The 27,685-nt window shown below is 41.0% G+C and overlaps 1 protein-coding gene and 1 long non-coding RNA gene across 2 annotated transcripts; both read left to right on the top strand.

Moving 5' to 3' along the window:
• Window positions 1–319: 319 nt before the first annotated feature.
• Window positions 320–22,543, top strand: BCAP29 (B cell receptor associated protein 29). Its single transcript, XM_028747185.2, has 8 exons — window positions 320–604; window positions 1,267–1,374; window positions 4,847–4,947; window positions 5,801–5,951; window positions 8,289–8,421; window positions 11,526–11,622; window positions 20,007–20,107; window positions 21,491–22,543. Exons 2-8 carry the CDS (start codon window positions 1,283–1,285, stop codon window positions 21,527–21,529), a joined length of 714 nt encoding a protein of 237 aa, XP_028603018.2. The 5' UTR covers window positions 320–604; window positions 1,267–1,282; the 3' UTR covers window positions 21,530–22,543.
• LOC144329133 (uncharacterized) lies at window positions 11,629–18,842 on the top strand. The gene is made up of 2 exons (XR_013394550.1): window positions 11,629–16,223; window positions 16,412–18,842. It is a non-coding gene; the product is annotated as an uncharacterized LOC144329133 (long non-coding RNA).
• Window positions 22,544–27,685: the final 5,142 nt, after the last annotated feature.

Genomic DNA, 27,685 nt, shown 5'->3' with positions numbered 1-27,685 from the left:
GGGTGATGGGAGTTGTAGTCCCAAAACATCTGGGGCCGATTTGGGGATGCCTGTTTTAAACCGTGCCTCCCTTGCACGAAGAAAACTAGCAGGCCAGGGAATGAGAGAGTAAGCTTCTACCATCTCCCTGGGCCTGTTGCTTTTCTCCTGGCAAGGGAGGCCTGCTCGCTTTTCCCCACGGAGCGGGAAGCCGTCTTCCCCACACGCCACCCCGAGCGGGGTCCGCCTCGGTCCCCTCACACGCAGCCCGCCTTCCCCGCCGGGCTCGGGCCTCCTCTCGAGCGAAAGCGCCGCCGGGGCTTCGAGCGCCGCCGAGGCCTCCCATTCGCTGCCAGGCCCGCGCTCCCCGCCTTCTCCCCAGCCGCCTGTTGGGGCTCCGCCGCTCGGCCCGCCCGGCCTCCTGCAGCCGCGGCTCCCTTTCCCCTCCCTTCGTCCCGCAGTTTCCGCCGCCGTCGACTACGACGACTCGCGTGTGGCGGGCAGAAAGCGCTCGCGGAGCTGCGGGTCGAGGCCGCAGGACCCCGGAGGACGCCTCTCCCCCTTCGGGTGATGAAGGCAGGAGGGAAAAGGCCGCAGCAGCAGCAGCGCCTCTTTGGAAAGCGGGGTAAAAGAGAGGAAAGTTAACCCGGGGTCGGTCCTTCCCCCCCCCCCGCCCACAACGGCTGCAGAGGCTTCCCCTCAGAATTGGTGGCGGAGGGGAATTTTGAAGCGTGAAAGGGCCATGAGTATTGTGTACCCCGGGGTGGGGAAGGGGCGTGTTGTACCCCGGGGTCGGTGGGGAAGGGGCGCGTGTGCGTGTGAGGAGAACGAAATCTCTTCCCGACACGTATCTGTGGCAGTTACGGCGTGACAGAATCGGATTCATCCCTTGTACTCCGGTCGACAAACTCGGGGGCGGCAATGGGGTCGTTTGAACGCGGACTGCAGGGCTTCCCCATATCCCATAGATCGCTCTCTTGGGGGGGGGCGGGTCCCTTTTATTTTATTTTATTTTATTTATTTTAGTTTATTTTTTATATTATATTATATTATATTATCATATTATATTATATTATATTATATTATATTATATTATATTATATTATATTATATTATATTATATTATATTATTATAATATTATATTATTTTTATTTTGCCCAATGTTGAACTGTCACGCCGGAAGCCCTTGTTTGTGTTGGGGGTCGCATTAATCCAAAGCTCTTCAGCCTGCCTTGTCTGTTTTGAAACCATGGTGATCTCTAACCGGGGCTTTTCCGTCTCTGCAGATCCCTCACAGATAAGATGACTTTCCAGTGGACAGCTGTTGCAGCCTTTCTCTATGCCGAAATAGCAATCTTACTCTTGCTCTGCCTCCCGATTATTTCTCCTCTGAGGTAAGGATATTGCCGCAGGGGAAATGACCGCCCGTTTCATCAGAAAATAAATGGAAAGAGAAAGTACAGGTCGGATTGCAACATTGGCAGCGGGGTTTAGGACTGCCTTTTGCAAATTGTTTTGTGCTAGAAGCCCACAGGTTCCATTCATCGGTATTTATAAGAGCGTTTAAAAAGCTGACTTGATACTCCAGGGGCCGATATGTATTCACATCTTTCATCTTTGCATAACAGACAAAATAGCTGTGCTGAATCTCCCCAAAGCAATAAATAAAATAAGCTGAACTACTTCCAGTGAGAAGAATGCCTGCTGGTGATAAAACAATCAAAATGGCAACTTTAAAAACTCTTATTTATTATTTGTATGCATTACCTTTGTTAAGTTTTTTTTCCTAATTTTGTGTGTGTGTGTGTGTTTTTGTTTAATTTTTTTTATTCTACCTCTTTAAAGTCTGATGCAGCTCCCACAATAATCTTAATAAAAGCATATAACAGGCATTGAAAATTTGTAAGATTTACAATTCCATCTGTCACATGGTGGTAATGATAATACCATTGTTTTGCTGATGATGCTCAGAGGAGCTTCTTACAAGTGTGGTCCTTGATCAGAATTAATATTGCATTGACAACAGTAATTGATAGTGGTCCATTGCCAGAGGTGACGTATTAGAATCTTTGGTCATGGTAGCGGTGTTCTTCTTTGCATCACAATAAGTAGAATACAAATACCGTGCTGTTTGCTTGTATATATTTTCTGAAGAGAACCTATATAATAGTAACTTAATAATATTATTTTTTTAATACCTCGCCCATCTGGCTGGGTTGCCCCAGCCGCTCTGGGCAGCTTACAACACATAAAAACATAATAAAGCACCAAACATTAATAGTCACAATAACTTTAAAATAAACAACTTATATCAAACAAAGCAACATTCAGCAATACATCAGACTCTAATAGTAAACACTAAAATTAAACACCAATAAATAATAATTAAACAGTTCACAGTTATCAGCCACAATAAAGAATTACCAATCTACAATCAATAAAAATAACAGCAAATCACAATGCATAAAATACTACAAAACCGTGTAAAACAGGCATCCCCAAACTTGGCACTCCAGATGTTTTGGGACTACAACTCCCAGCACCCCTAGCTAACAGGACCAGTTGTCAGGGATGTTGGGAATTGTAGTCCCAAAACATCTGGAGGGCCGGGTTTGGGGTAAAAGGATCAAATTGCGAAAACAAAGACACACAACTTTGGGCTGCCACAAATTCTTAGCACAGGCGGAACTTTCTTAACTCTCCTTGACAAGTTGCCAGCTGACCAAACACTAATCATCTTAGATTCCCTAAGTAAGTTATATCATCAACATTAATAAAGGGTTGTGTATATGAAAACTAAGATAAAGCAAAGATAATTCACATGGAATTTTGACTATGCCTCATAGTCAAAAGCTGGATCAGAAGTGGTCTCATTAAGTTTAATGGGGCTTATTCCTAGGAGAAATTGCAACCTCAGATTTCTAAAGGGGTTTTCAAAACTCAGCAGCTGCTCTTTTTGCCACCAGTAACCTAAGACTGGGACGCGGGTGGCGCTGTGGGTTAAACCACAGAGCCTAGGACTTGCCAATCAGAAGGTCAGCGGTTCGAATCCTCGCGACGGGGTGAGCTCCCGTTGCTCGGTCCCAGCTCCTGCCAACCTAGCAGTTCGAAAGCACATCAAAGTGCAAGTAGATAAATAGGTACCGCTCCAGCGGGAAGGCAAACAGCGTTTCCGTGTGCTGCTCTGGTTTGCCAGAAGTAGCTTAGTCATGCTGGCCACATGACCCGGAAGCTGTACGCCGGCTCCCTCGGCCAATAAAGCGAGATGAGCGCCGCAACCCCAGAGTCAGTCACGACTGGACCTAATGGTCAGGGGTCCCTTTACCTTTACCTTATCCTAAGACTTAGGAAGGAACACTGATTGGGATTTGAAGATCAGTGTTATTTATTTATATCATTAGCATTTACCAGTCGCTTTATACAAAAGAAAAGTGTCAAAGCAACTTGACAGGATAAATAAAACAAATAAAAGCAATTTTTTAAAAGCCAAGAAAAGAGCCATTACATGCATGCTAACCTAATCAGACTATCTATAATATGTTGGTATGTTCACAGCAGTGGTCATCAACATTCATTCTTAACTGCTTGTTGCTGATTAAGAGACCTTTGTCCTTTTCCAGGGACTGTAGTTTCAGAGCTGCTTTTCCTGCTAGTCATCCAGAGTTAGGCAATATAAAGCCTACTTCTCAGATTCTTTCCTTTAGTATAATTTTAGCTTTGTTTAAAAAACAGTTTTTGCTAAAAGTGACTAGATGCAATAAAGGACCTATATCAATGCCACCAGTTGAAGGTTTGATTATGCATGTTACTGTGATAGTTTTACTAATAAGATAATTGAAGGTGTGATTTAAATACACACATCAAGGGATTTTCGTCTTCAGAATAAGGCTTTAAGAGGATCTGAAAGCAGCAAATTAGTCTCATTAAACCTGGATGCTAAAGATACCTAGTCTATCTCATTAGAAGCAAGCAGCCTTAGCAGGTCTAGACTCTGAATTCCATAAGTTATACCTGTTACCATCATTGTAGCTGTAATGTGATGAACAAAGGGATTTTCTCTCTGTCAGTTCTTGGAGATACAGGAACCTCCTCAGGGTTTGGGCCCAGTAATACTGTCTGTACTATATTGCAGAGTTTTCGTGTACTGTATACTTACAACTACAGAGAAATTGCATTTTCATTTCAAGCTGTACATTACGATTGCATATTGTGTGCAATTAACTTGCACAATTTCAGCCTTATGCAGTTGAAAGCTGGCCAGCTGAAATCCCACAAATTAATTACACAGAAGGCGGACATCTTAAAACGCCTTTTGCACTGGGTTTTCTCAGCACGGAAAGAGCTTTTAAGCTTTCTGTCTTGCTTACCGGGTTCTGTAATGCTCTCATGAAATCCTGGGCAGTCCTGCAAGATCTTGTATGAATACCCCAGAATCTCTGTGAGAGCACCCCAGAGCCTGGTAAGCAAGGCAGAGAGATTATGATGATGATGTTTTATTAACTTTTTATACCACCCTTCATCCAACAATCACAGGGCAGTTTACAATATAAAATGCATGCCACAATAACAAACAAAAACAACACCCCACCTCCCGTTTAAAAGTTCTCTGTCTTGCTTGGATGGTGAGGATGGTCATGTGGGGGCGGTTCCAAGGGGGTGGTTTGAATATACAGTACATATTTTTGCATATATGTTTCCCCTCCACGCATAACCCCTGTGCAAGATGCCATTGCACTGTACTGTAATATTAAAAGGTGCTGAAAAATTATTCAGTGGATTATAGCGTGCACTTTAAAAATGCTTACATAGTACAGTAGTCTTTTTACAAATGAAGCTTCTTTGAAACACTTCAATTTTGTTTTACAGATGGGAGAAGGTTTTTATGATCTCTGTGTGGAGCAGAATTAAAAACTATTGGAACAAGGGGTTCCTTACAATTATAGTTCTGTTAATTGTTTTATTTCTGGGTGAGTTGGAAATCTCTCTTGTTTGTATTAGTATTCGTATGCATGTAAGTGAACCAACAAAGTTAATGTGTTTGAGGGATTACTATATTTACTGTGAGTTATCTTTGCTGTGAATAGTTTGAGAAACCAAACAAAAAAGTTAATGTTACACTTTTAGAACCTGAGGATGTAACAAGCCGTGTTCTGCTAGCATGTTAGCAGATAACAAAACAGAATTCAGATTTGGTATGGGAGACCCAGTGAACACTTGTGGTAGGAAGTGATTTTGAAGTAATCAGTAGGTGGCGCTATTTCTCTTTGGACTAATGCTTGAACTAAGAGAATTGTGCAGTGAGGTTTCTGGGAATTTTACTGAGCTCTGTCATCACTGACTTTGTTTTTTTGGAGGAAGGGAAAGAGCATTGCATTTTAAAGCTACTGCTAAATATGGAATTGAATGTGTTCCCTGATGATTACAAAGTTAGCTATATCTTGTAGCTTGTGGTTTTTAAGTGCTATATATTAAACATCTGTTAAGAAAAGCCATCCTTTTAAAATATAAGTAACATTACTATTTTATAAAATTGCTTAATCATAAAGCTTGCTGTAGGTTACAGATGATTTCCGTGGTCATTACTAGATAAACAGTCAAAGTCTTTGCTCTGTGCCCACAGAAAGTACAAATCTACTGCCAGAGGGATTCCCACTGCCAGTAGCCAGAACAGGGCAGCTATACTAATAAAAGTTAAAGAAGTTTTATCGGGGGGTGGGGTGGGGTACAAAAGCTTTTTGATGCAGAAGCATTGTGTACAATAATTGATAAAAGAAGGCAACGGAAAACAAAGGCAAGTAACTCTCTCTTTTTTACTCGTAGATGCTGTAAGAGAGGTGAGGAAATACTCAAATGTTAACTTAAGTGATAAAACTGCACATAGAAGTGGCAATGCATTGGATCACATTCAGATGAAACTTTTTCGGTCACAACGAAATCTTTATATCTCAGGATTCTCTCTGTTTCTTTGGCTGTAAGTATAGTTATGTACTACTTACTACTTAGTAATTCTGTTTTGTGCCTCTTGTAAGAAACTTGGTCCAAAATGGGGGGGGGGGGGAAGCATGACTCAAACCCCAAGTTTGTAAACATAATAATATGCAAGTTGGGTGAGCGAAAATGGAGGTTAATGGTAATTTATGCATGTTTGAGAGAGACAGATTTACTAATGGAAGTAAATAATTAAAAAGGATATATTAAAGTGAATATGGGGAAATGAATATGACTCCCCCAAATGCTGTATTCTGAATTTATACAGTCCTCTCACAGAATTGTACTACAGTGGTACCTCGGGTTACATACGCTTCGGGTTACATACACTTCAGGTTACAGACTCCGCTAACCCAAAAATATTACCTCGGGTTAAGAACTTTGCTTCAGGATGAGAACAGAAATTGTGTGGCGGCGGCACAGCGGCAGCAGGAGGCCCTATTAGCTAAAATGGTGCTTCAGGTTAAGAACAGTTTCAAGTTAAGAACGGACCTCCGGAACGAATTAAATATGTAACCAGAGGTACCACTGTATTTCAGAAGACAGATGGTAGTATCGGTTGTTTCAAAACACCGCCTCTTGCATCATAATTTTTCTGCAGATGAAAGGCTTGCTAGTAAGGTTCTCATATGTACCTCCCATGGTACTATGATCCTGTTTGTTTGAATAGGATTGTATTCTAAAATCCTATTCTGAAGCTGGATGACTCTAGGATTTAACACAACAGATATTCTGATAGAATACCCCAAACGCACAGGTAGAACATTAGCAAAGCAGCCAAAATCGGTTAGAGTCTCGGGTTGGACATGGGCAGGACATGGGCAGTATAGAAGTTTAGGGCTGCCTTATGTCCTGGACCAGGGGTCAGCAAGGTTTATCTTGCCTGGGCCGGATCGGTCCCGTGGAGATCCCTCTGTGGGCCAGATTGCACACGCGCCCACGATTTTCTGCGCATGTGCAGACGCGATTTTCAGTGCCGTGGAAGCAAGTTCGGAGGCAGCTCATGGGCCAGTCAAATGACCTCCATGGGCCGTGTCCAGCCCATGGGCCTTTGGTTGCTGACCCCTGTCCTGGACATTACCGGGATTTCAAAGGATGTGATGCCTTGGGGGGGGGGATTTCCGGAGGGCAGCGGTTTGTCCTGGATCTTTGGCAAGTAAACTGAGAAATCAACACTATATTGTATGTCGCAAGCATGGGAAACCCATAGGTTGAATGTGGGCCACAGGCAGATTTTATCTGGCCTCCAGTTCTTGCAATCATAACCTGATGGTTCAGTAGGGAGGAGAAAGGGCTTTGCCTTTGTGCAACTGCAGCTCATTCCTCCGCAAGTAGATCAAAGCAATGTCTCTGCAGACTTGCATTCCTCGCAAGTATAGGAAAAAGTAGTACAGAAAAAGTAGTACATGCATGTTGCAATTTCATGCAATTTTCAGGCTGCAATTGCATTTTAAATAGCTATAAAACAGAGCTTGGAGTTCAGCAGTACATTGACCTTATTTGCACTCTTCTGGGATTACTGTTGAGATTCTACCTTGCGCACAGTCAGGCCCAAGAAAGGTTGTCAGAGAACTTTGTTTTCTTTCAAGCCTGTGAGGAAAGTAAAAGATGAAACTCTAGTGGAGCTACTAAGAATTAAATGTATGCATCTCTTGTAATGAAAAAATAGCTTTTTTTGCATGTGATTTTGTGTGGGTGGAATAGTTACTGATAGTTTTTCTCTGGGATAAGGCGGCACTCCTCCTGAAAAAGGTTCCTCACCCATTCTGTACTCCTGCAGTCTAGGGCCACAACATGTCAGTTTTGGCATTTCCTTGTTTGCTTCTCCTTTCTCCACATACTAAGTTCATTCCGTTGGCATAACTGGTGTATCTCTTTCCCCGAGCACAATGTGAGTACGTATAGGATTTCTATGCTCTCTGATTTAACTGCAACTAGCGAAACTGAAACTACCTTTACTGTTGTGGAGTTCAGACACTAAACCAGGGGAAAGAATGGTGGCTAATGAGATGTATTTTTAACATTATCAGAAAGTATTTTTATTTTCTGAATAGCGGTGGCTATGCGGCAATAACTGGGGCTCACATTTAGTGTTTAGATAAAATGACTTCAAAGCACCTGGCCAATCTAGGTCCTGTTTCAGCTGTACGTTGTAATAGCATCTTAAAAAATAAAGCAGTTCATGTTTCACATAAAAGAGCATCTTTTCTCAGCATTTAAAGTAAAAAGTTATTGAAGACTTAAAAAAAATTATAACACAACTTATACATTGATATTGTATTCTTTTCTAATGGGTTCATGGCTTTTCTGGTTTCCACAGTGTACTGAGACGTACCATTTCCCTTATCACTTCATTGGCAAAAAAGATGGGAGACCAGAAAGCTCTAGAAATGGAAGTAGAAAATATCAACAAAGTTGCCAAGAAGTGCTTGGAAGAGAATGAAAAACTTCAAGTATGTTTCACAGTTGAATGGGTTGTGTTTTGTTTTTAAGTGCATTTTACCACTTTGACCCGGTTCGCATGCTGCTCTAAGCTAAGCGTGAATGCGTGAGTATGAGAGTTCCTGGAGAGGAGAAAGGGACTGCGTTGATCTGTCTGTAGTGTTGCTGATGTGAGCTAAGCCATGGTTTGGCTTAGCATGTCACCTGACTGCAGGTTGTGGTTTGTCCCACTTCATACAAGCCACTTCAGGTAAACCAATGACAACTCGTAGTTTGGCCATCGTATTAAGCGTGTGTGTGTGTTTTAAAGAAAGTCATACTAGCCTTGTAAATTAGACCTGGGTGCTATCCAGCCCCCCGCCCCCATGACAATAACAATTTGTCCTAAAGCCATAAAGCAAACATTTTGCAGTATTGAGGTGATATTGTTTAATCATCCGTCACCTTTCTGTATAGATACTGAAAGGCTTGTTTGGAATTTTTGTAATATATTTTGCACAGTAATTTACAAGACCCTCAGACCTCATGGATTTTTTTTTAGAGAGCTCACACTAAAATCCATATCTCTATCACTTTTCAAGCAGTATAAAAGTGGAACAAAGTTTTTTTAGTTCCCTCAGCAGCTCAGAATCTGTTTGGCGCTGTTTCCTCATGGGCCTAGTCTAGAGGAACATGATGCTAGAATACACGGAGTCACTTCTGGAGAGGGACTCCAGTTCTGTGCTTGTTTTCTTCGTACAGAGATTTCTTAATACAGGGAATCATTTAAAAAGGTCTGATCTTCAGAATTTGATCAACTCATTCCCCCCCCCCCCTCTCTTCAGCGTGTCTCATATTCTGAGGTGGTCACATTCATTCTGCTGCATGTGTAAACCAAGAGTGATTCTACACTAGGTGTTTGTTTGTTGTAGAATTGCTTTGTTTGCTTGCTGTTTATGGGTCATTTGCATGTTGTTCCCGTCAAAATCATCCTCCAGTGTTTCCTCTATGCTTCTTCTGTCTTTTTCAACCTGCACAAAATCAATTTGGGGGGGGGGGGAGAGCACAACAGTAGCTTAATCTCTGCAGCTAATAGATTGTTTTAGCATTAGTTTTGAGATGTGCTAGGTTAAGATTAGGGTTAGTGTGATTAAAGTGAGTTGTCAGAAGTTGGAAAACCACCCGTTAACGCGCGGTTGTGGATTCTAAAGATACACTACTGGTTAAAACTTATTTTTCCCCCGGCCGGTTTGGCTCCTTTAACACTCTTAGACACCTTTCATTCTACCTGGAAAGCTTCCCTGTTTGAAAAGATAAGAAGCTTGGGATTCTCCCCGCAGATCTTGATAGCGGCAGGATATGAGAGAGCCAGAAGTCAAGTGCTCCAACGCATTAGGGACATAGAGCTGCAATGTCATATGGGCAAAATGGATAAACATGCCACAATTAGAGACTTTGGAAGAGGGTTCTCACCCGCAAATTATCTGGCTGATTTACAAATACCTAAGTACAGACACTCCTTTACCCTGGCCAGATTTAACGTTCTGCCCTCTGCCCTGCTGCTAGGCAGATATGAGGGCAAACCATATGAGTCACGTGTTTGCCCATGTGGCTCATCGGAAGTGGAAACAAGTCTGCATGTATTGCTGCACTGTAGTTACTACGAGGATCTACGCCTGACCTTTATTGCCCCAGTTCTACAAAAGCTTAAAAATGTACCAGAACCCCAACGTATGAGAGCCTTGGTAGAAGATAAGGTTCCTGAAATTACGATCAATGTTGCCAAATTCTGTGTAGCCACTATTAGGCGCAGGAAACAAGAGCTTTCCAATGTCAATATGCAGGCGAAGGCAAATACTTAATTAAGAAATGCATATGAATCCTCATGGCTTTTTACAGCATATGTAAAATGGTCCAGGGGTGAGATCCAGTCATGCAGTAAGTGTCAGGGAACTGCCATCAGCTCAGGGGCGAGAGGGGAAAAGCCGGATGGATTACAGAGAGCCCCCAAAGATCGTGGGAAGCAGCACCTCCTCAGCGGAGGAGAGTAACCACGCCTCCAGTGGAGAGGAGCTTCAGGGCTCAGAGGAGGCGAGGTAGTGCCAGGACACCTTGCCTGGCGAAAGCAGGGAGGAGAGAGGTCCTCCGTTACCCACACCCTCCCTGCGCAGTAGGCTTCCGCACCGAGAGGGGAAGCGCAGATTGGGCGTCAAGAAACTACTCTGCTGGGGAAGGTTTAAGGACCGCCCACTCACAGATTCTGCCAGTGAATGAGCCAGCCACGGGAGAGTGGCGCTCTGCATGGTGAAGGGTTTTTGGCACCAATAATGAGGCTTTACAGCCGACCAGGGAGGCATTTGCCTGATTGCTCTCAAGTAACCCCTTGATAGCCTTACAGTAAGGCATATCCTTCCTCTTCACTCCCTATGCACATCCAAAACTTGCACTGGAAGGTTGGGGGACCTTCCAGTTTAGATTGGGGGGAATGGGGGGGGGGAGAAGCCAAAAGTCCTATTACTCAAGCAGCTGGACATCCTTGCATGTTGTCCAGATTCCCTGCTTGAAAGAGCTCTTAATTGAAAGTTACGGTGGCAATTAAATGGAGGCTCAAAAAGGCAAGGCCAAGAAGAGATGAATGTGTCAAATATAGTTAAAGTGTCAAATTGAACAAAATGAAGAAGACGCCAAACATTTTGACTTACTAATTATAAAGATTTTAACATATATCTGTAACTGTAAGTTAGTAATTAATGCTTTTTTCATGTATTTTTTGTTAAAGCATATGTAAATATATTATTCTAGAAATTGGGTTGGTCTCTAATATTTTGAATTGATAAGAAGTCCATAGCAGCAAAGGCCTTTATTCGGTATCAGGTAAAGGTTAATACAGAAGCATTCATAGCACTAGGGAAAATCAAATGAGAACCTTTGTTTATAAAATGATGGGTCTAGGGGAGCAGAATGTGTGCTATGCAAATTACTGTGTTTCTTCCAAATCACCATTGAAGGAAAAAAGCAAAATGTAGGTTTGGCTCTGATTTTTATTGCACCTGTTTCACTTTTTCTTATTGTTACAATTATTTTGAAACGGTAATTGTAATCAGGAAAAGTAACTAATATTTTTTCCTTTTACCAGTCAATGAAAGCTAAATGTGACAGGGGAGAAGTGTCCGATGAAGAGCTACAGGAAGAAGTGAAAAAGCTGAAAGACGAATTAAAGAAAACTTCACATGGTACTTTTTGCCATTTCACACTGCTTTATCTTGTGGTTTTCTTTGTTGAAAGCCCCCAAAAGAGGGTTTTGACCATAAAAGATTGTATAAAAGGTTCTTTGTCGGTAAAGTGCTGGGTGATGGCCCAGATTTGTGCCATGCAAGGGCAGAAGAAAACCAATAACAGAAAAACCAAAGACATAAAGATTGGGCCTGAGGTCAGGTCTTTGTGCTAGTATGAAGAAATTACTTTTAAAATGTACAACATAAGAAACTGTCTGAAGTTATGAACTGAAAGTCACATTTCTTTAAGAGGAACAGAAGAGACCCAAAATTGTTCTCCTCCTCTCGTAACAAGACCCTCCCTCACTTATTGTTTGCTTCTGTGTTTGACTTGGGCTGTCTTGATGAAACAACACTGAGATAAGGCAGATTTTTTCCTGGTCGTGTGTGTTAGTTCTGGATCTTGCAAGATCTGTTAACCTTCTGTATATTTACTAGGCTGAAATGAAGGTCTTGTATAGCATTGCTCCTGACCTTGTGAAGCCCAGACAACTAAAATGTACTTCTTTGGCTGTGTGCAGAACATTGCATAACCATTATGTATTTTAAAGCAAACTTACAAATGCATCCATTTCAAAATCCTAGCTGGAACAACTCTCTATCCTAGTTTATACTGACTTTAGTGAACACTTTCAAATTTTTGCCAGTTAGCATGAGTGATTACAAATATTTAATTGTGAGGTTGATTAGAAATAAGAACACATGAACATTTGCATTCTGATTTTCATTCAGGAAGCTCAAAATGTTTTTTTTTTATACTACCAGCCCTGCAAGTGAATCTCTCAGCTGAATACAGATTATTGTATCCAGATTTTGGAGGCTTTTAAAATAATGCTGCCATCACATTTTTATTCTATGTGGAAAGAGTTTCCAAGTGAAACTAAAGCTACAATTCCATCCATAGAATTCTGAAAGTGCCCAAGAGCACTATCGAAATTCAGTGGACCCATGGCCAGGAATCTCAGTTAAACAAAGCATTTTCTTTGTGAGAAATTGTGCATCTTCTGTGGATTTTATATCCAGAACTACAATTTTGTGCTTTAAACATTAAAGCCTTAGTAAGTAAAACAGTGTATTGATTGTGCAGAGAGGAGTGCAATATAGTTAAAAATGCATAAGAATTCCATTAGAATTAAAGAGAGGGTAACCCATCTTTAAAATTATAAGTCATAAAACCCATGGAGCCACCCCCAGTCTCCTTAATTGCAGCAGCACACCATTGAGAGCATCCAGCAAAGGCTCGGGCAAACAGATCAGTCTTTATCTGGCCCTGTAATAATGAAAGCATCAATGCCAAGTGTACTTCTAGGGTGAGGGCATTCCAAATTCAGGGTGCCACCATGAATCACCTCTTAGTGTACTATTCCAAAAGGTGTGACAACAACCACAGCTTCCCCTGAAACTAAGGAAATATGGGTAGGCTGATACAGGGAGAAGAATTCCTTCAGATATTTGGGTCCCAAGTTGTTAAAGGTACTTATTGTCAGTACCCCGAATTCAGCCTTGAAATATATGGGTAGCCAATGCAGATCTTTCAGAATCAGTGTGAAAGTGATTCTAGCTACCTGCTCTGGTCAGCATTCTGGCAGCCATGTTCTGTACTAAATGTGGCTTCTGAATCATTTTCAAGGAGAATTAGAACTGGGTGTCACCAGCGTACCATTGGCACATTTCTTCCAATCCCCTGACGGCATCCCATAGTAGCTTTTATAGACGTTGATCATGGGGGACAAGATGGAAACTTATGGGACCCCAAACTACAACTGCCTTAGAGGATCCACAGGTCACCCACTGCTAATTTCTGAAATCTGTCCTGTAGGTAGAAATGGAACCACTGTATCATTTCACCCTCAGCTTCTAACCTGTAGAGCCAATCCAGTAAGATACCATGGTTGATGGTAACAAAAGCCACTGAGGAAGATCAAGGAAAATCAACAGGGATATCTTCCCTCTGTCCCAACGAAAAGTGCCTGTCAGGGTGACCAAGGTCATCTCAGGGCTAGAAGTGAGCCTAACCCGGATTGAAATAGGTCTAGTTATTTCACTTCTAAGGGCACCTGGTGCTATCTGCCTGTCACCCTCTTAAGCATCTTACCCAAGAAGGGGGTGTTAAAAAGAGTCTAAAAACAGAGTAAAACTTGCATCTACTTTCTAAACATATGACTAGACTTGTATAAAGAAACAAACAAACAAAATGTAGGTGGCAAAAAGAGTACAGTGGTGCCCCGCAAGACGAATGCCTCGCAAGACGGAAAACCCGCTAGACGAAAGGGTTTTCCGTTTTTGAGTTGCTTCGCAAGACGATTTTCCCTATGGGCTTGCTTCGCAAGACGAAAACGTCTTGCAAGTCTTGCGCTTTTTCCCCGCTCCCCCCCCTTTTTCTAAGCCGCTAATAGCCTTTTAGCAGCTAAGCCGCTAAGCCTTTAATAGCTGCTAAGCTGCTAAACCGCTAATAGCGCTAATCCGCTAATAGGGTTGCTTCACAAGACGAAAAAAACGCTAGACGAAGAGAATCGCGGAACGGATTCTTTTCGTCTTGCGAGGCACCACTGTACGGTGAAGTCTCCTGTCTCATATAAATAGGCAGGGAGTTCCAAAGTGTAGGTGCTGCCACCAAAAGATCAAGTTCTTACAAATGCAGAACAGGTATTATGTGGCACTTGTAACACTGCCAGCTCCTCCAGTCAAGGTGGTCAGACGATGTTGTCCCTCCCTGATATACACGCAAACTTAATTACTAGATAATCATGTAAGCATGAGAGCTGTTATGATTTGTTATGATTAGGAACTCCATCTGCACTTTAGACAATTCTGAATTCAGACACCTTTGGCAAGTCATTGTTCTCACAGTCTATCATCCCTATCTGCAATACTGTATGGGAATATTGGCCCATTGGGATTTTATAAAGGTTGCTGATGTGTGCATTTAAGCCCCTGAAATATGTGATAAAAATGCTTAATAGCAGCAGTATTGATGCCTGTGTTCATTTATAAATATTTGCAACACACAATGGTATACCTGTTTAATTATGAGTTTTAATTACATGCCTCTGTGTATCGGGTGTTCTCAAAAAAAGATGACATTTCAAATGAGGAGGGAAAAGTAACGTTTACACAATGTTTGCTGGCTCTTATAAACAGACATAGCTTGTATACAAAATAAATGTAATAACATTGTTCTCCTTGATGAACTCTTTCCTATAGAGTTTTTCTCTGTTCATTCAGGCAGCTATGCAGCAAGTTAACCTATAATGTTGCAACAACAAAGTCATTTTTATGATCAAAATTGAAAGTAGCTTTGTAAAATTCGACACTAGAACTGACACAAGAGAGGGAAAATATTGATGTTCCTGAATGTGTTCAGTTTTTTAACTGACATTTTTCTAAAGAACCAATGGCAGGCAGTTGTCTTATTTAAAGTTTAAAAACAGGCTCTTAAATTCAGATTTAAAGGATTGAATTATGTTCTGCTGGCACAACAAGACTTTTATCTTCTCTCTGCCCCAATCCCTCCAACAGCTCTCCAAATGTGCACCTAACCATTTCCAGCTGATTTTGAGGGTACACAGGTGGGTTGCACAGTTATGTTGCAGAGTTTCAGCATCAGAGGGGGCCCAAATAATTTAAAGTCATTTTATAAAAGTTGACAAACTTGCTTATTTACTTTATGAATAGGGGGCATAGAAAGGTTACATATGGACTGCGGTTTGTTCTTTCTCACTGAGCCAATGATAAAGAATCATGTAAAACTTGTGTTGCTTTGATTCCAGACTTCTCCAGTAGCTCTAAATCATCTAGGAAGTGTCCCATATATAGCAGCAGGTATAATAATAAAAATAATAACAACAATGATAATAATATGTTGCCCATCTGATTGGGTTACCCCAGCCACTCTGGGCGGCTTCCAACAAATTAAAACACAATACGACATCAAACATTAGCTTCACCAAACAGGTGTCATCTAAAAGTCAGATATTTATTTCCTTTACTTCTGATGGAAGGGAGTTGCACTACCAAGAAGGCCCTCTGCCTGGTTCACTGTAACCTCATTTCTCTCAGTGAGGGAACTTCCAGAAGGCCCTTGGAGCTAGATCTCAGTGTGCGGGCTGAATGATGGGTATCATGTCCTGTTCTCAAATGACTGGGAATTAACCTAAAGCTACCCATAAGGCTTCTGTTTGTCATATAAACATGCCATGGGAATATATAACCATATCTTACGTTTTACTGAGCTGGCAACCATGAACCTCTCAGCAGGCAATAAATCCACGAAAGAGGATGGACAGACATTGAAACAGCATGTGCCTCAGGGAAGGGCAAGTGTCAGATAGGGGATCTTGTTAAAGCTCAGGGTGGAAAGAGTGTGGTTGGGGTGAGTAGTAACTGGCAGAAGACAGGAGAAAAGCATGGGCTGGAGGTTGGAGAAAGAGGGGGGCAAGCAGAAGACAGCTTGGGGAGAGGAGATTTTCCCACAGTCTATTGATGGCCCATTTAGTGCATAGGGAATTTGTTAACTAAAGCCTGGGCTGTGGGCCTCTGGTTTCTCTGTAGTGTGTTAGGCAGTGGCGTAGCGTGGGTTGTCAGCACCCAGGGCAAGGCAAGTAATTTGCGCCCCCTAACCCATGGATTTGCGCCCCCTAACCTGTGGATTTGCGCCCCCTAACCTGTGGATTTGCCCTAACCCCAGATGTTGCGCCCGGTGCGGCCGGCACCCCCTGCACCCCCCACGCTACGCCACTGGTGTTAGGTTATACATTCTTTCATGAACGTGTATTATATGTAAACCCAGCATTACATATAAAATGCAAAGTCCATTCACTCTTTATATATAAGCAGAATTGTGCTCTGGCATCCTAAAGATTCATGTCAGTCTTAATAGTCTTACAGTAGTTGGCAACTAAATTGCCAACATTGCCTCTGCATCAGATAGCCGAAACATTTTTATTCATTCCTTTTATGCCAAAAGAGCTTGGGGCGATGTACAAAATATCTACAATAAAGAGGTACAATAGCCAACATACTTGAAAATATTTATAAAATTCAGAACCATTAAAACACAGCAAAGCCATCTGTTGCTGTTCAGTATTGAAATAATCTAGCCTCTCCAGTGGTACCTCAGGTTACATATGCTTCAGGTTACATACGCTTCAGATTACAGACTCTGCTATCCCAGAAATAATGCTTCAGGTTAAGAACTTTGCTTCAGGATGAGAACAGAAATCGTGCTCCGGCGGCGCAGCAGCAGCAGGAGGCCCCCATTAGCTAAAGTGGTGCTTCAGGTTAAGAACAGTTTCAGGTTAAGAACGGACCTCCGGAACGAATTAAGTACTTAACCCGAGGTACCACTGTATTTGTAAAATGCCAGAGTAAAAAAACCCCACCAACTGACATCTGATCACAATAAAGCAAGCAACACAAACATATCCCAGGAGAAGGGGCTTCCAGAATTGGAAGGCCTTGTTGTGCATCCCTGTATGGTGAATCCTTGGGGGTTAGGGCATAAGAGAACCCCCTGCTGATTTTATTGCTTGACTTGGCTTATTTTATAGAAGTCGATTCTGTAGATATATAAGCCCTGTAATATATACACTTTAGAAGCCTTCACCAGCACCTTGAACCCGCCCCAGTAGCACACAGATGGCCATTGCAGTGCTTCTCAGATTGGTGTTACACGTTCCCATCTGACTGAGCAGCTTCATTCTGCAACTTCCAGGCAGTCTTCAAGGGCAGCCCCAGATACAACACATTACAGTAACCCAAATGTAAGATTGCTAGAGCCTGGGTTACTGATTCCAGACTATCCCAGTCCAGGAATGGCCCATAGCTGGTGAACCAACACTAGCAAGCAGTAGGCACTCCTAGTTTGAGTTTGAAAATAAGTTTTTCCTATACCCGGGTAAAATCCTTAGACATTCGGCTGGGCTATTTGTACAGCTCACATGCATTTGTAACGCATGCTTGTCTTTTGAACTACATTGGCAAATGCTTATTATAGGGTATATGTGGTAATAAGCACTCTGTTACAGGTAGCAAAAATATTTCACCTTCAAGGGACCTACAACTCACTGCTGACTTTAGGGTGCAGTGTTCCAGGCACTGCCGAACAACTTCCTTTTGTTTCGACTGAAGCTTAATGCAAGTTCTACTGAAGTGCATCTATTTTACTCTGCTAAATGTGGCTTGGGACAAATAACCTTTTCATAGCATGTAAAAAGCTGTTCAAATACGCCACTCAGATGCAGTAAAATGAAAACCCAGCCTTATGGCAACTTCAGGGCAATTCTACCCCATTTCAGTGAGTAGGTCCGCAGAAGGTTGCTTCCTATTTCTAAGGACACTGAGAACAGAAAAATCTAACTGAAATGGTGTCATCATGTTGTACGTGGTATATTTGAAGAGAATGGAATGCCAGTATTAAATTTGTTGTATTTTTGTGTGTATAACCATTTTGTACACTTAAACACTATTTTATGTTATGTTTCATTAGAATATTAGGATATAGGGTGAAGTGAGCCTAGCATAATGCCATGGGCTGGCTGGATGCTGGTGGAAGACCCCAGCTGGGGAACCCCCAAGGGGCACCCCAGGGGAAGAAGGCTCAGAGCTGGGGAAGTGGTGGGGGGGCAATGAGGAGTAGTTAAAAAAAAAATTATTTAGGATTGTTCTGGAAAATTAATGAATATTAGAAAAATGTTGGAATGAAATTATTTGGCTTTAGCAGAAATGTTAAAAAGAGTTTTGCAAGAATATGTTAAGGTTAGGAGAAATTGGTATGAATAAGACTTAAGTTTTAAATTTTAGGGTTTTTTATGTAATATAGGTTAAAATAGATCAACGTAATTTAATGACAGGATATTATGAAAAATGGAAAGTATTTGCTGTTATAATTAATAACTAGAATACAAAAAAGGGAGGTGTGAGGAGGTCGATGAAATAAGGACATGACAGTTAAGGATTTGGGAATATTGGATTTGTTTTTAAATTTTTGTGGTTTATTCTTGTTTTGTGATTTTTATGTGTTATGTGTTTTCCTTTGGTTTTTGATTTTGACCTTTATCAATTTGTGTTGTTTGACTGCTGTTTGTCTTTCTATTGTTTTTATTTATTTCCCCTTCTTTTTCTCTTTATCTCTTTTGTAATTTTAAAATTCTTAATAAATATCATTTTTTTAAAAAAGAGAGAGGAGTAGTTAGAGGGAGAAGACTGGGAGGAGGAGGTGTTGGAAACTGTAGAGGTAACAGGGTGAAGCGGAGATTGAAGTGGAATGGGGCCAGGAGACAGACAGGCAGGCTACAGAAGAAGCTAGGAATTCTGAACTGCTCACAATCTGGTATCATTGGAAAACAGCCCCGGAAAAGAAATATTCCATGCAGTTTTATATAGGCACTGTAGTGCTTACCTGCCCACCCACATCCCACTAACTCCCCCAGAATGTCATCTTACAGCTCTGAGTCTAGACTGAGGAAGGTTTTTCGTATGCTGGACCTTGACATTCTTCTGCTAAGAAGACCTCACCCATCCTGTCACAAGTGTATTTTTGTCAAAACATAGCAACAATGCAATAAATGTTTTTCTGTGCTCACCTTCAACTATCTCCAGATATCTTGGTTATGATTAAAGACAGGATTGTTTTTAGTTACAACTAGAGCACCTTGCCAGTCCTTCATAAAACACTCGGTAATTAGTTACTGTTGGATCAAGTTACCGAAAAATGGATTTTGCAATCTAATATAATAGCAACTTCTTTAACATGAATAAATGCTATAGAGCCAATTACTTTTATTATTTTTTTAACCCTCAATTGCTTCTAAGATTTACACCACCTTGTGATATATTCTAAAAATAGGAGGATAATGTTCTTAATGGTACTTTTTACAATGTATTATAAAATAGGAAGGCTTTGATGTATTAAATCATATATAGTAGTCTTGCACCACCAAAACCATGCTATTATAACAGAACTTGCAGCAATGCTTCACTATCTCATCTGTTCCCTACGCCACTTTCCTTTCAGCACCTGAAGCTCCTTTTTCCTCCCATCAGCACACAGGTCTCTAGACGTGACGTTTTTCTCATCCAAGCTGACCTTTCACATTTTTCACACAAACTTCAGCATTCTGCTGTATCCCCCTTATGCAGTTAATATGTGTTGTGTAAAAGCAGCTCACCCATTGGCAAGGATTTCCTGGCATGTGACAGTCATTTGTTATCCTGTTATATAGCACTGTAATCTTTTTTTAACAAAACGAAAACCAAACCAGGTATCGTTTAATGCACAAATAAATATTTTGTCCTAATGCTGTTATTCATGTGTTGAATAATACTACTCCTGTGTTGTGCAGCTCTCAGCAAGGCCAAAGATGACTTTTCTACAACTCAGAAGCGGTGTGAAGGCCTTAGAAAAGAATATGACCAACTTACAAAAGAATACAACAAAATGCAGGTAAGGTGGTAGAAGCAGTTGATTTGCTCGAGCAAGACTTCCTGGAATTAGACTAGCCGTGTTGTGTGTGTTGGATCCAAAAGAAAATTTATCAGACAACAATCTTTAATTCTGTGTACGTCTGGACAATGTTCTTTCAGAATAATGAGAATACTTAACTCTTAAGTTTTCCCAGAACAGTTGTTGAACTGGAACCTACTTTGTTTTAAAACAAACGTGAATTATTTCATCAATAATATTGTATGTTCCTTGAATAGTAGCACTGAGGAAGAGGAAGAAACTCAAAAAGGGGGTTTCCCCTTCTTTAAAAAGATTCTGAATTTGGTTCACATGTCACAGTAAACCATAAACCATCATGGTTTACAATACGCAAGTATGTCACCCCTTCTTTCCACTCACATGGGGAGGAAACAAGCAACAGTATGCCTAAACCATTTCTTAATTTTGTTAATTTATAATTTGCCTTTCATGTGCGTCTCAGGACAGTTTGGAAACATACCATGAAAACTGCTGAAAATAGTTTTGAAATCAGTACAAAAGTCAACTAGAGATAGGTTTAAACCTCAAGATCATGGTTTGCTTCACTCCCAGCAAGCCATGATCTTTGCCAAGGTTTGCTCTCAGCTTACTAATCATGCTTTGATCCCTGGTTCCAACATAATGTTAAACCTGGGATTGTGTTTTGTTTCTTCTGCCCACTAGCTGGGAGGAACAAAACAGCCCAGATAGGAATATTCACAATAAACAAGTTAGAGTTGAGCAAAACCATCAATTGTAGCTACTAGGGTACTTTTTACAAGGCTAATTGCACTGGCGGAGAGGCAATTTTGTGACACCTTTATGCTGACAGTGCTCCTTCATACTGCAATAAGACTTGAAAAAGCCTTCTATTGGAGCCAACAGAAGGCTTCTTTGAAGCTTAATTGTTGAGGAGACAATTTTCAGAGGGGATAGTCACAGCTGGAGAGCTTAGCCTTCCCTTCTTCGCTGCAACCCCCCTCCCCTGCCACACTTAGGCTTGAATGAAATATTTTATTGGCTACAGCAGAGAGCTTTTCCTATCCCAAGCCATTGTTGGGAGTTCGCATCTTCCTCAAGATTGCAGCCTTTTTCAAACCTTTTTTTAAGGTGGGGAGATGGAGAGGCGGACTGTGCATGTGTGAGAGGTTTCACTGGTGTGTGTGTGTGTGTGTGTGTGTGTGTGTGTGTGTGTTTGCAGTGGAGGATGAGTGGTGCCCACAATAGTTTCTCAGGTTTCCAAACATGCCAGGGATTGGCAGCCCATAGTGCACACATTAACTCTGTGGTCATCCTGATGCACAAGTTACCCTGTATAAAGATAGCTTCACTCCTTTTCTCACATGTGTCTCCTTACCTTTACAGTGTTCTTCAGGCGGAAAACGTGATAAGAAAGGCCAGTAAATGCAGCACAAGGACATCATTAATACACGTGCATCAACATGAATCGTCTCTTGTTCCTGTCTTTACTCTCCTAAGCTTTGTAAAAACAAGGTCTATTTTCTTTAAAGGGAAATGCTCTGCGTTTGTAGCTGAAACGCTAGGTTGCCAAACATATTTTATTTTGCAATGGAAATAGTGGCTAGGATCCAAAGACCTACTTTACCTGTGTCAAAGGCGCAGTGGAAGTTTTGCTTTGATTTTTGTTCTTGTTCTTATTTGAATGGCAGATTCCCATGGCATGTCACACAAACTCCATTAAGCTGCAAAAGAGATTTGCCATGTCTCATGGAGGGCTGGCGTTCAAGAAATACAAGTCCATACCTCCTTTGAGCACACAGCTTTATTTGTGTGGTTATTTGGATGCAGACCAGTAAGCGGTGTGCTGTCAGTATACTGTGAAGAATCTTTTTAAGCCTATAAGGAAAATGTAAAGCAGTTTAGAATGGAAATTTCCATTAACCACTGTTCAGCTTCTATCCACTGTTTTACACTGAAAAAGGCAGGAGATTGTACAACCGCCAGCTATAGTAATGTAGAAGAGGCTTTTTTAACTACATCAAACCATGATGCTAGAAGAATAAGCATAGTGAAACATGCTACATCCAGATAACTTGACAAACAGTAAAAAGAATTAAAATAAATTTTAAAGGACTTCACATTTAATTGCACAGTTATTTATAGTTGAGAGTTTCTTCTTTCCCCATCTTTAGATTTTTACTATAGTATACTTTACTTCATGTATTCAAGAATTTGAATATGTTGTATTTTCTTTCTGCAGTGGGCGATACCCCTGAAAAACACATATATGTAACTTACAAAACAGGCTTTTTTTGGTGATTAGTTATTTGTGACATTGTTTCTTTCTTAAAACCTTCATTATCTGCAACTGAAAGGTTTTATTTTTATTTTTTTTACATTGGTTCCAGTATGCTGCTTGGATGTTGATTTGTTAATAAAAGAGATTGTTTAAGCTTGGTTTATCTTCCTACGTGTCTTAACTTGGAATTCATAAACAACAAACTGCTGTGTTTACTTTGCTCCTGTGACAGTGAAATAATTCCATAAGAATTAATTTGGGCAAAACTAGCCCAAATAAATACTATAGTACACTCTGTAAGGGAGGAACTGGTATTTTTAATTTATAACAATCAAAGATTTAGAATGGTGCTTCTGTATACTAATACCAAAAAGTGCAATGAGTATGCAGAGTTTCATGTTTATATGCATCTGAGCTTGTTGGGGAGAATGTTGTTTGTGTAAGTAAATTTTGTGTTTTGGGTTTCTCTAGTTACTTCAGCATATGAGAGAAAATTGAAATCTGTTGCATTTGAGCCTGCTGATTCTCTCTTGAAACCTGCGCCCAAATGTTTGCTGTTCAAATACCATTACGATGCACTCCAATAAGCTGATCTTGCAAATTCTGGGGACTGTACTGAACACCAAATTTTTTATTGCAAAACTTAGTAAAGGCACTGCCAAGTTATGACAATACGTTTGTTGAGTTCTTGCATTAAAGATCTTGCCTACTCCATGACCTGTAGTGGTGATATATTGCTGTGACAATATATATTTTCTGTGACAACTGCTAGTCTGAAGGATGAGGATACAACCTGAGGATCTGGTTAGATATGATCCCCCTCACAATGAAATTTGCCTACCACTGTGTTTTTATGTGCAATACTTGAAATCTCAACCAGTGGAAAGTGCATTTGTTTGGGATTTTATGGAACTTCCGTTTGCGCTAGCTCTTGTCCTTTCCCCACCAATTCCCCGTGCTACTCTTTGAAGTAATATGGAACAACACAATCCCACTGTGTCTTGCACACCTGAAATCAGGGGAGCAGGGGATTATCTACAAGGTCTTGTCCATGGGTGAAACATCAATGAGGGAAGGCCAAGCAAACTGATATGATGAGACAAGATGGTCCCAGACAAGATAATAGTTTATCCAAATACTTTGCCTTTAGTGGTTTTATTGTATGCACAATGGCACAGACTCCATTTAAGTTAACTGCAGCTGCACATGTAATTCCAATAAATATAAAGGAAAATGGCTTATAAGAAGTTCCTGGTCAATTGTTTTGCATACACACACACACACACACACACACACATTAATTGCTCTCCCATTCATCTGTCACAAAGGGATTGGTTTCTTTAAAAGTCAGTTTTCTCCCAGTAGGGACATGAATTGCTGTACTGATATTTCCCTCTCTTATGGGGCCCTCAGTAGTTACATCACATGAATACAGTGGTTAAAAAACCTCTCAGGAACTGTACAAAAATGTACAAACTGAGATGGATGTACACAGACGGATAGTTTACATATGTGTGGCTATGGAGTTGTTTCTTTGACTCAGCAGGAGTTCTTAAAACTTTACACCCAGTTCTTTTCTATTCACAGTTTACTTTTATTTTTAAATAAAAGCATTTCTATTCACAGTTGAAAGACCAGCCTTTTATCTTTTTCTGGTTTCCTTCATCTCTGGCCCTTTTCTCTTAGGGAAGGGAGACCCTCTATTCCTCACCTCCTGAACCTCTGCCTCAGCCCCAAGGCTGCAGCATGCCTGGGGGACAGGGCAGATGAGGAGGCACTGGGTGGACTGTGCCACTGAGGACTACTGGTGGTCCTCAGTCTACCGTTTGAGAAATGCTGTCCCATCTCCTGAAAAAGATACTATTCTGATGTTAGCAGCAGGTGATACAAAAGTTGGCTGTGGTGATAAATAGGTAGTAGCTTTCCTATCCATGTGAAGGGCGTCATACAAATGTGCTAGTAAACATCGTAGTTGATCACATATTTGAAACAAAATAAAATTCAGCACCACAAACAATACCTTCTGTAGGTGAACAGGCAGAAAAAAACTGAAAAAAGTCATAATGGAAAAAGACTATTAGAAGAAGAGAGAAGAGAATGACAAGCTTAAGTTTATGACAATTCGCTCTATTTTTATTGAATACAGTAAGAAGAACCTGCTATTTAAAAAACACACAGAAAGTTTTACATAAGGTGTTGTGATTTGAAGTAATGAGTAAATTTTCTCATCTATAAATTAATTGTAGGATCTAATTTAGAATCAAATTATTATATATTTCTACACATGGAAGTATGTTGATATCTTTGTCTACGTATAATCAGTCCCTATTTCTCCATGTCAACCAAACTAATATAAACAAAAAAGAGGGAGGGAGAATAATAGAAAGTCCTCTTTCACAGGTTTATTTATTGTCCCACACAGAGAAAGGTGAACCCTCCCAGCTCTCACCTGGGAGCTTCCCTTTCTTCTCCCACCTTCCCACCCTGGGAGACCTTCCTTGTCTCTCACACAGGGTCCTTTATCAACTAACCATCACCTGCATGTTAACTCTTGAGTAGAGGACATTCAAAATACAAAAGTCTGAGGCAGAACAGAAACAAAAACGGCAGAAGGAAGAAACAGAAGAGGAAAAGGAATTAAAAGGAAAATAAATATTTAAAATGAGTAAAAAGGACTTCCCACTATCTGCCAGCTATATCTACAAGGATTCTTCCAAATAGATGTTAAATCCAAATTAAACTCCAGCTGTTCCTCTGCTAGGCGATGTTTTTTCCAGTCTTCATTCATCTGGGCATCTCAACTTCATTCATTTTTCCTTCCAAGCAGAAAGTCCAAAAGAGGTTATCCGGTTATTATAAACATGAACAACAGTCCAATATTAAGAAACATGCTCTGTTTTTTATGTTGTTGCACTCCTCTGGAAGAAGCAGGCGTGTAGCAAAGGTTCTCCTGAATTCCACCTTGTCACTAGAGACCCAACAATCTCCAGTGACATAGAGTGTCTTTTCCTTTCTGTAGCTGGTTTTCAAGCCACACCTGTTCCTAGGCAGGGATAGTTTGGCCACAGTAACTCGTACTCTGATAACTTCCCATTATTGTAATGTTCTGCATGTATATATTTATTACAACAAAACTCAAATTCTGCTACTATTGGGACAGTTCCTATCTATATTTACATTTATCCATCTGGTTCAGCCAGCAGATTTGTGAATATACCATATAAGGAACAAATAAAGTAAAGATGCAGAGTGTCCACTTATTTTTACTAATAGGGTCACTGCCAACTGAAAAGAAGCATTGACAACCCTGGGAAACTGCAAGAGCTGGGGAAATATTATTTCCATAAGCAATTTGTGCAGGGGACTTTGTGAGTCCCTTTCAGCTAAGGATCTGTTAAGCATGCAACTATGAAATGGCTCAACTTTGTGCTACAACTTCCATACAAATTAAGAATACTAGTTCAAACACATGGAAGAATTGTTAAATTTGGGCTTTGAGTCATAGTGGTAGTGTGGAGAGCCAAACTGGAAAGGCTACCATAACAGAAAATACGCAGGAGTAGAAGTGGTGACTGTTTTGGGACCAAATGTAGGGTTGGGATTTTCCAGTTTCAAATGCCACAGTTCCAGTAACTACAAGCCTACCTTCTACAGTATTTCTGCAATGACGAAGCGTGGTGTCTCCTTGATACATAGTAAAACACTAACTGCAATGTGCAACTTACTTATATATATATTGCTAACACATAAAACTGCTGATTTGTACAACTGGTATCCAGTTTTTCCTTTAGCAAAAGTCTAAGTAACTAATAGCTACTGTATTATAGTTCCTGTTATCATATGCCTTGTATCAGGACAAAGAGAAAGGAAAAGGAGCCCGTGCACTTGAAGAAAAATATAAACAAACATGAGGACAAGGATACATTAGCATACACAAAATATTGGTGTTTTGAAGGCAACAACCTCCTGATTCTCTCAGCATATTAATTAGGGTATGCATGCATCCCAGTTCCTTATTCCTTTCTATATACATTGGCAATTATTGGTACAAAGGCAGTAGGCTAGTGATTTCTGGGTGAAACTGAAGATTTTGGGCTGGATGCTTTTCTAGGGTTTTTCACAGAGGAAACATGTTCGCTGGTGCCAGTGTATAATGTGAAGCACTTGAAAGCTTAATTTGGGGGTGCACCCTCAGTTCCTTGTTATTTCCCCCCCATACGTTGACTATTACTGAATGGGGTAATATACTTGACGATGTCATGCACCCAAAGCAAGCATTGGGCCAGTTGTGATGCTAGGGTACCCCAAAACTACAATCTCCTCCTTGTTACGTCCATGATATGAGCTGGCCAAAAAGGTTTTTGTGGTGTGCCCCCTTCTCCTAGTTTTTTTCTCAATTCTACATGGTCACTAGGGGAGGTTGTTTGGCCAAAATGAAGTGGCGCAGGGATTTTCATAGAGGACTCCCTCCTAGACTTGCGGGTGTCTGATTTGCGGTGGCTCAAAACTTAAGGTGGGGTGTGCACCCGCTTCTTAGTGGCAAAGCAGATTTTGGATTTTGACTGAAGATCCTTATTGTGGACCTCAAAGGGGACATGGAGATAATATGGCACCACTAAGAGTATCTTGAGATATAAAGGCCAGGGCCTTTATAGAATTGACATTTAGGTCCCTGTTTAAAACTCCCCAATTCACCCACGCTTTCTGTCAGGAGGTGATCCCAGGGGTGCCACATTGAATAAAACATGGGGCCTCAGGTAATCCACATAGTCACATGATGTGGCAAAATGTCCATCAATTTTGGGGCCCCTGATTCCCTCAATTTGGGGGAAGGGGGTTAAAGGGACCTTGGCCGCTAGGAGTTGGTTCCTATGGATCCAGCCATCTCAATGTATTAATCCGACCTAGTGATCTGTGATGTGTTTTGTTCATATTTTATGAACTCACTTTTGTTGTTGATTTTACACTGTTCGCTGCCTTGGTTTTTTTTTAAACTTGGTAGCACAGCTTTTTTATTTTTTTTTTATTTTTGCAAATGAATGAATGAATGAATGAATGAATATGGGCCAGCCCAGAGCTTAACTTTGGAACGCACCAGGGGCAGAGAAAGTCATGTCCCTGAAACTGCTCCTTCAGCTCCGCTTCAAAGGTTCATGGGGTTGAGAATGGGAAACAGGTAACGGGAGGCAGGCAGGGAGGCGGCCAGCGAGGCAACCTGTCACATCGCCTCTGTTTGCCTGTAAATAAAGGCAAAGCGGCTGAGGCTGGGCGGGCTGTATAAATGCTGCGGGCGGGTCCCA

This window comes from Podarcis muralis, chromosome 10 (genome assembly GCF_964188315.1).
Source record: "Podarcis muralis chromosome 10, rPodMur119.hap1.1, whole genome shotgun sequence".
NCBI lineage: Eukaryota > Metazoa > Chordata > Lepidosauria > Squamata > Lacertidae > Podarcis > Podarcis muralis.
This window is presented reverse-complemented; position numbering and strand designations above follow the sequence as displayed.

Bases quoted from the DNA above. Each gene is read 5' to 3' on its own strand.
- BCAP29 (XM_028747185.2), top strand. From the start codon at position 1,283: ATGACTTTCCAGTGGACAGCTGTTGCAGCCTTTCTCTATGCCGAAATA. The intron at 1,375-4,846 runs GTAAGGATATTG...TTTGTTTTACAG, and splicing joins CCGATTATTTCTCCTCTGAG to ATGGGAGAAGGTTTTTATGA. The intron at 4,948-5,800 runs GTGAGTTGGAAA...TTTTACTCGTAG, and splicing joins GTTAATTGTTTTATTTCTGG to ATGCTGTAAGAGAGGTGAGG.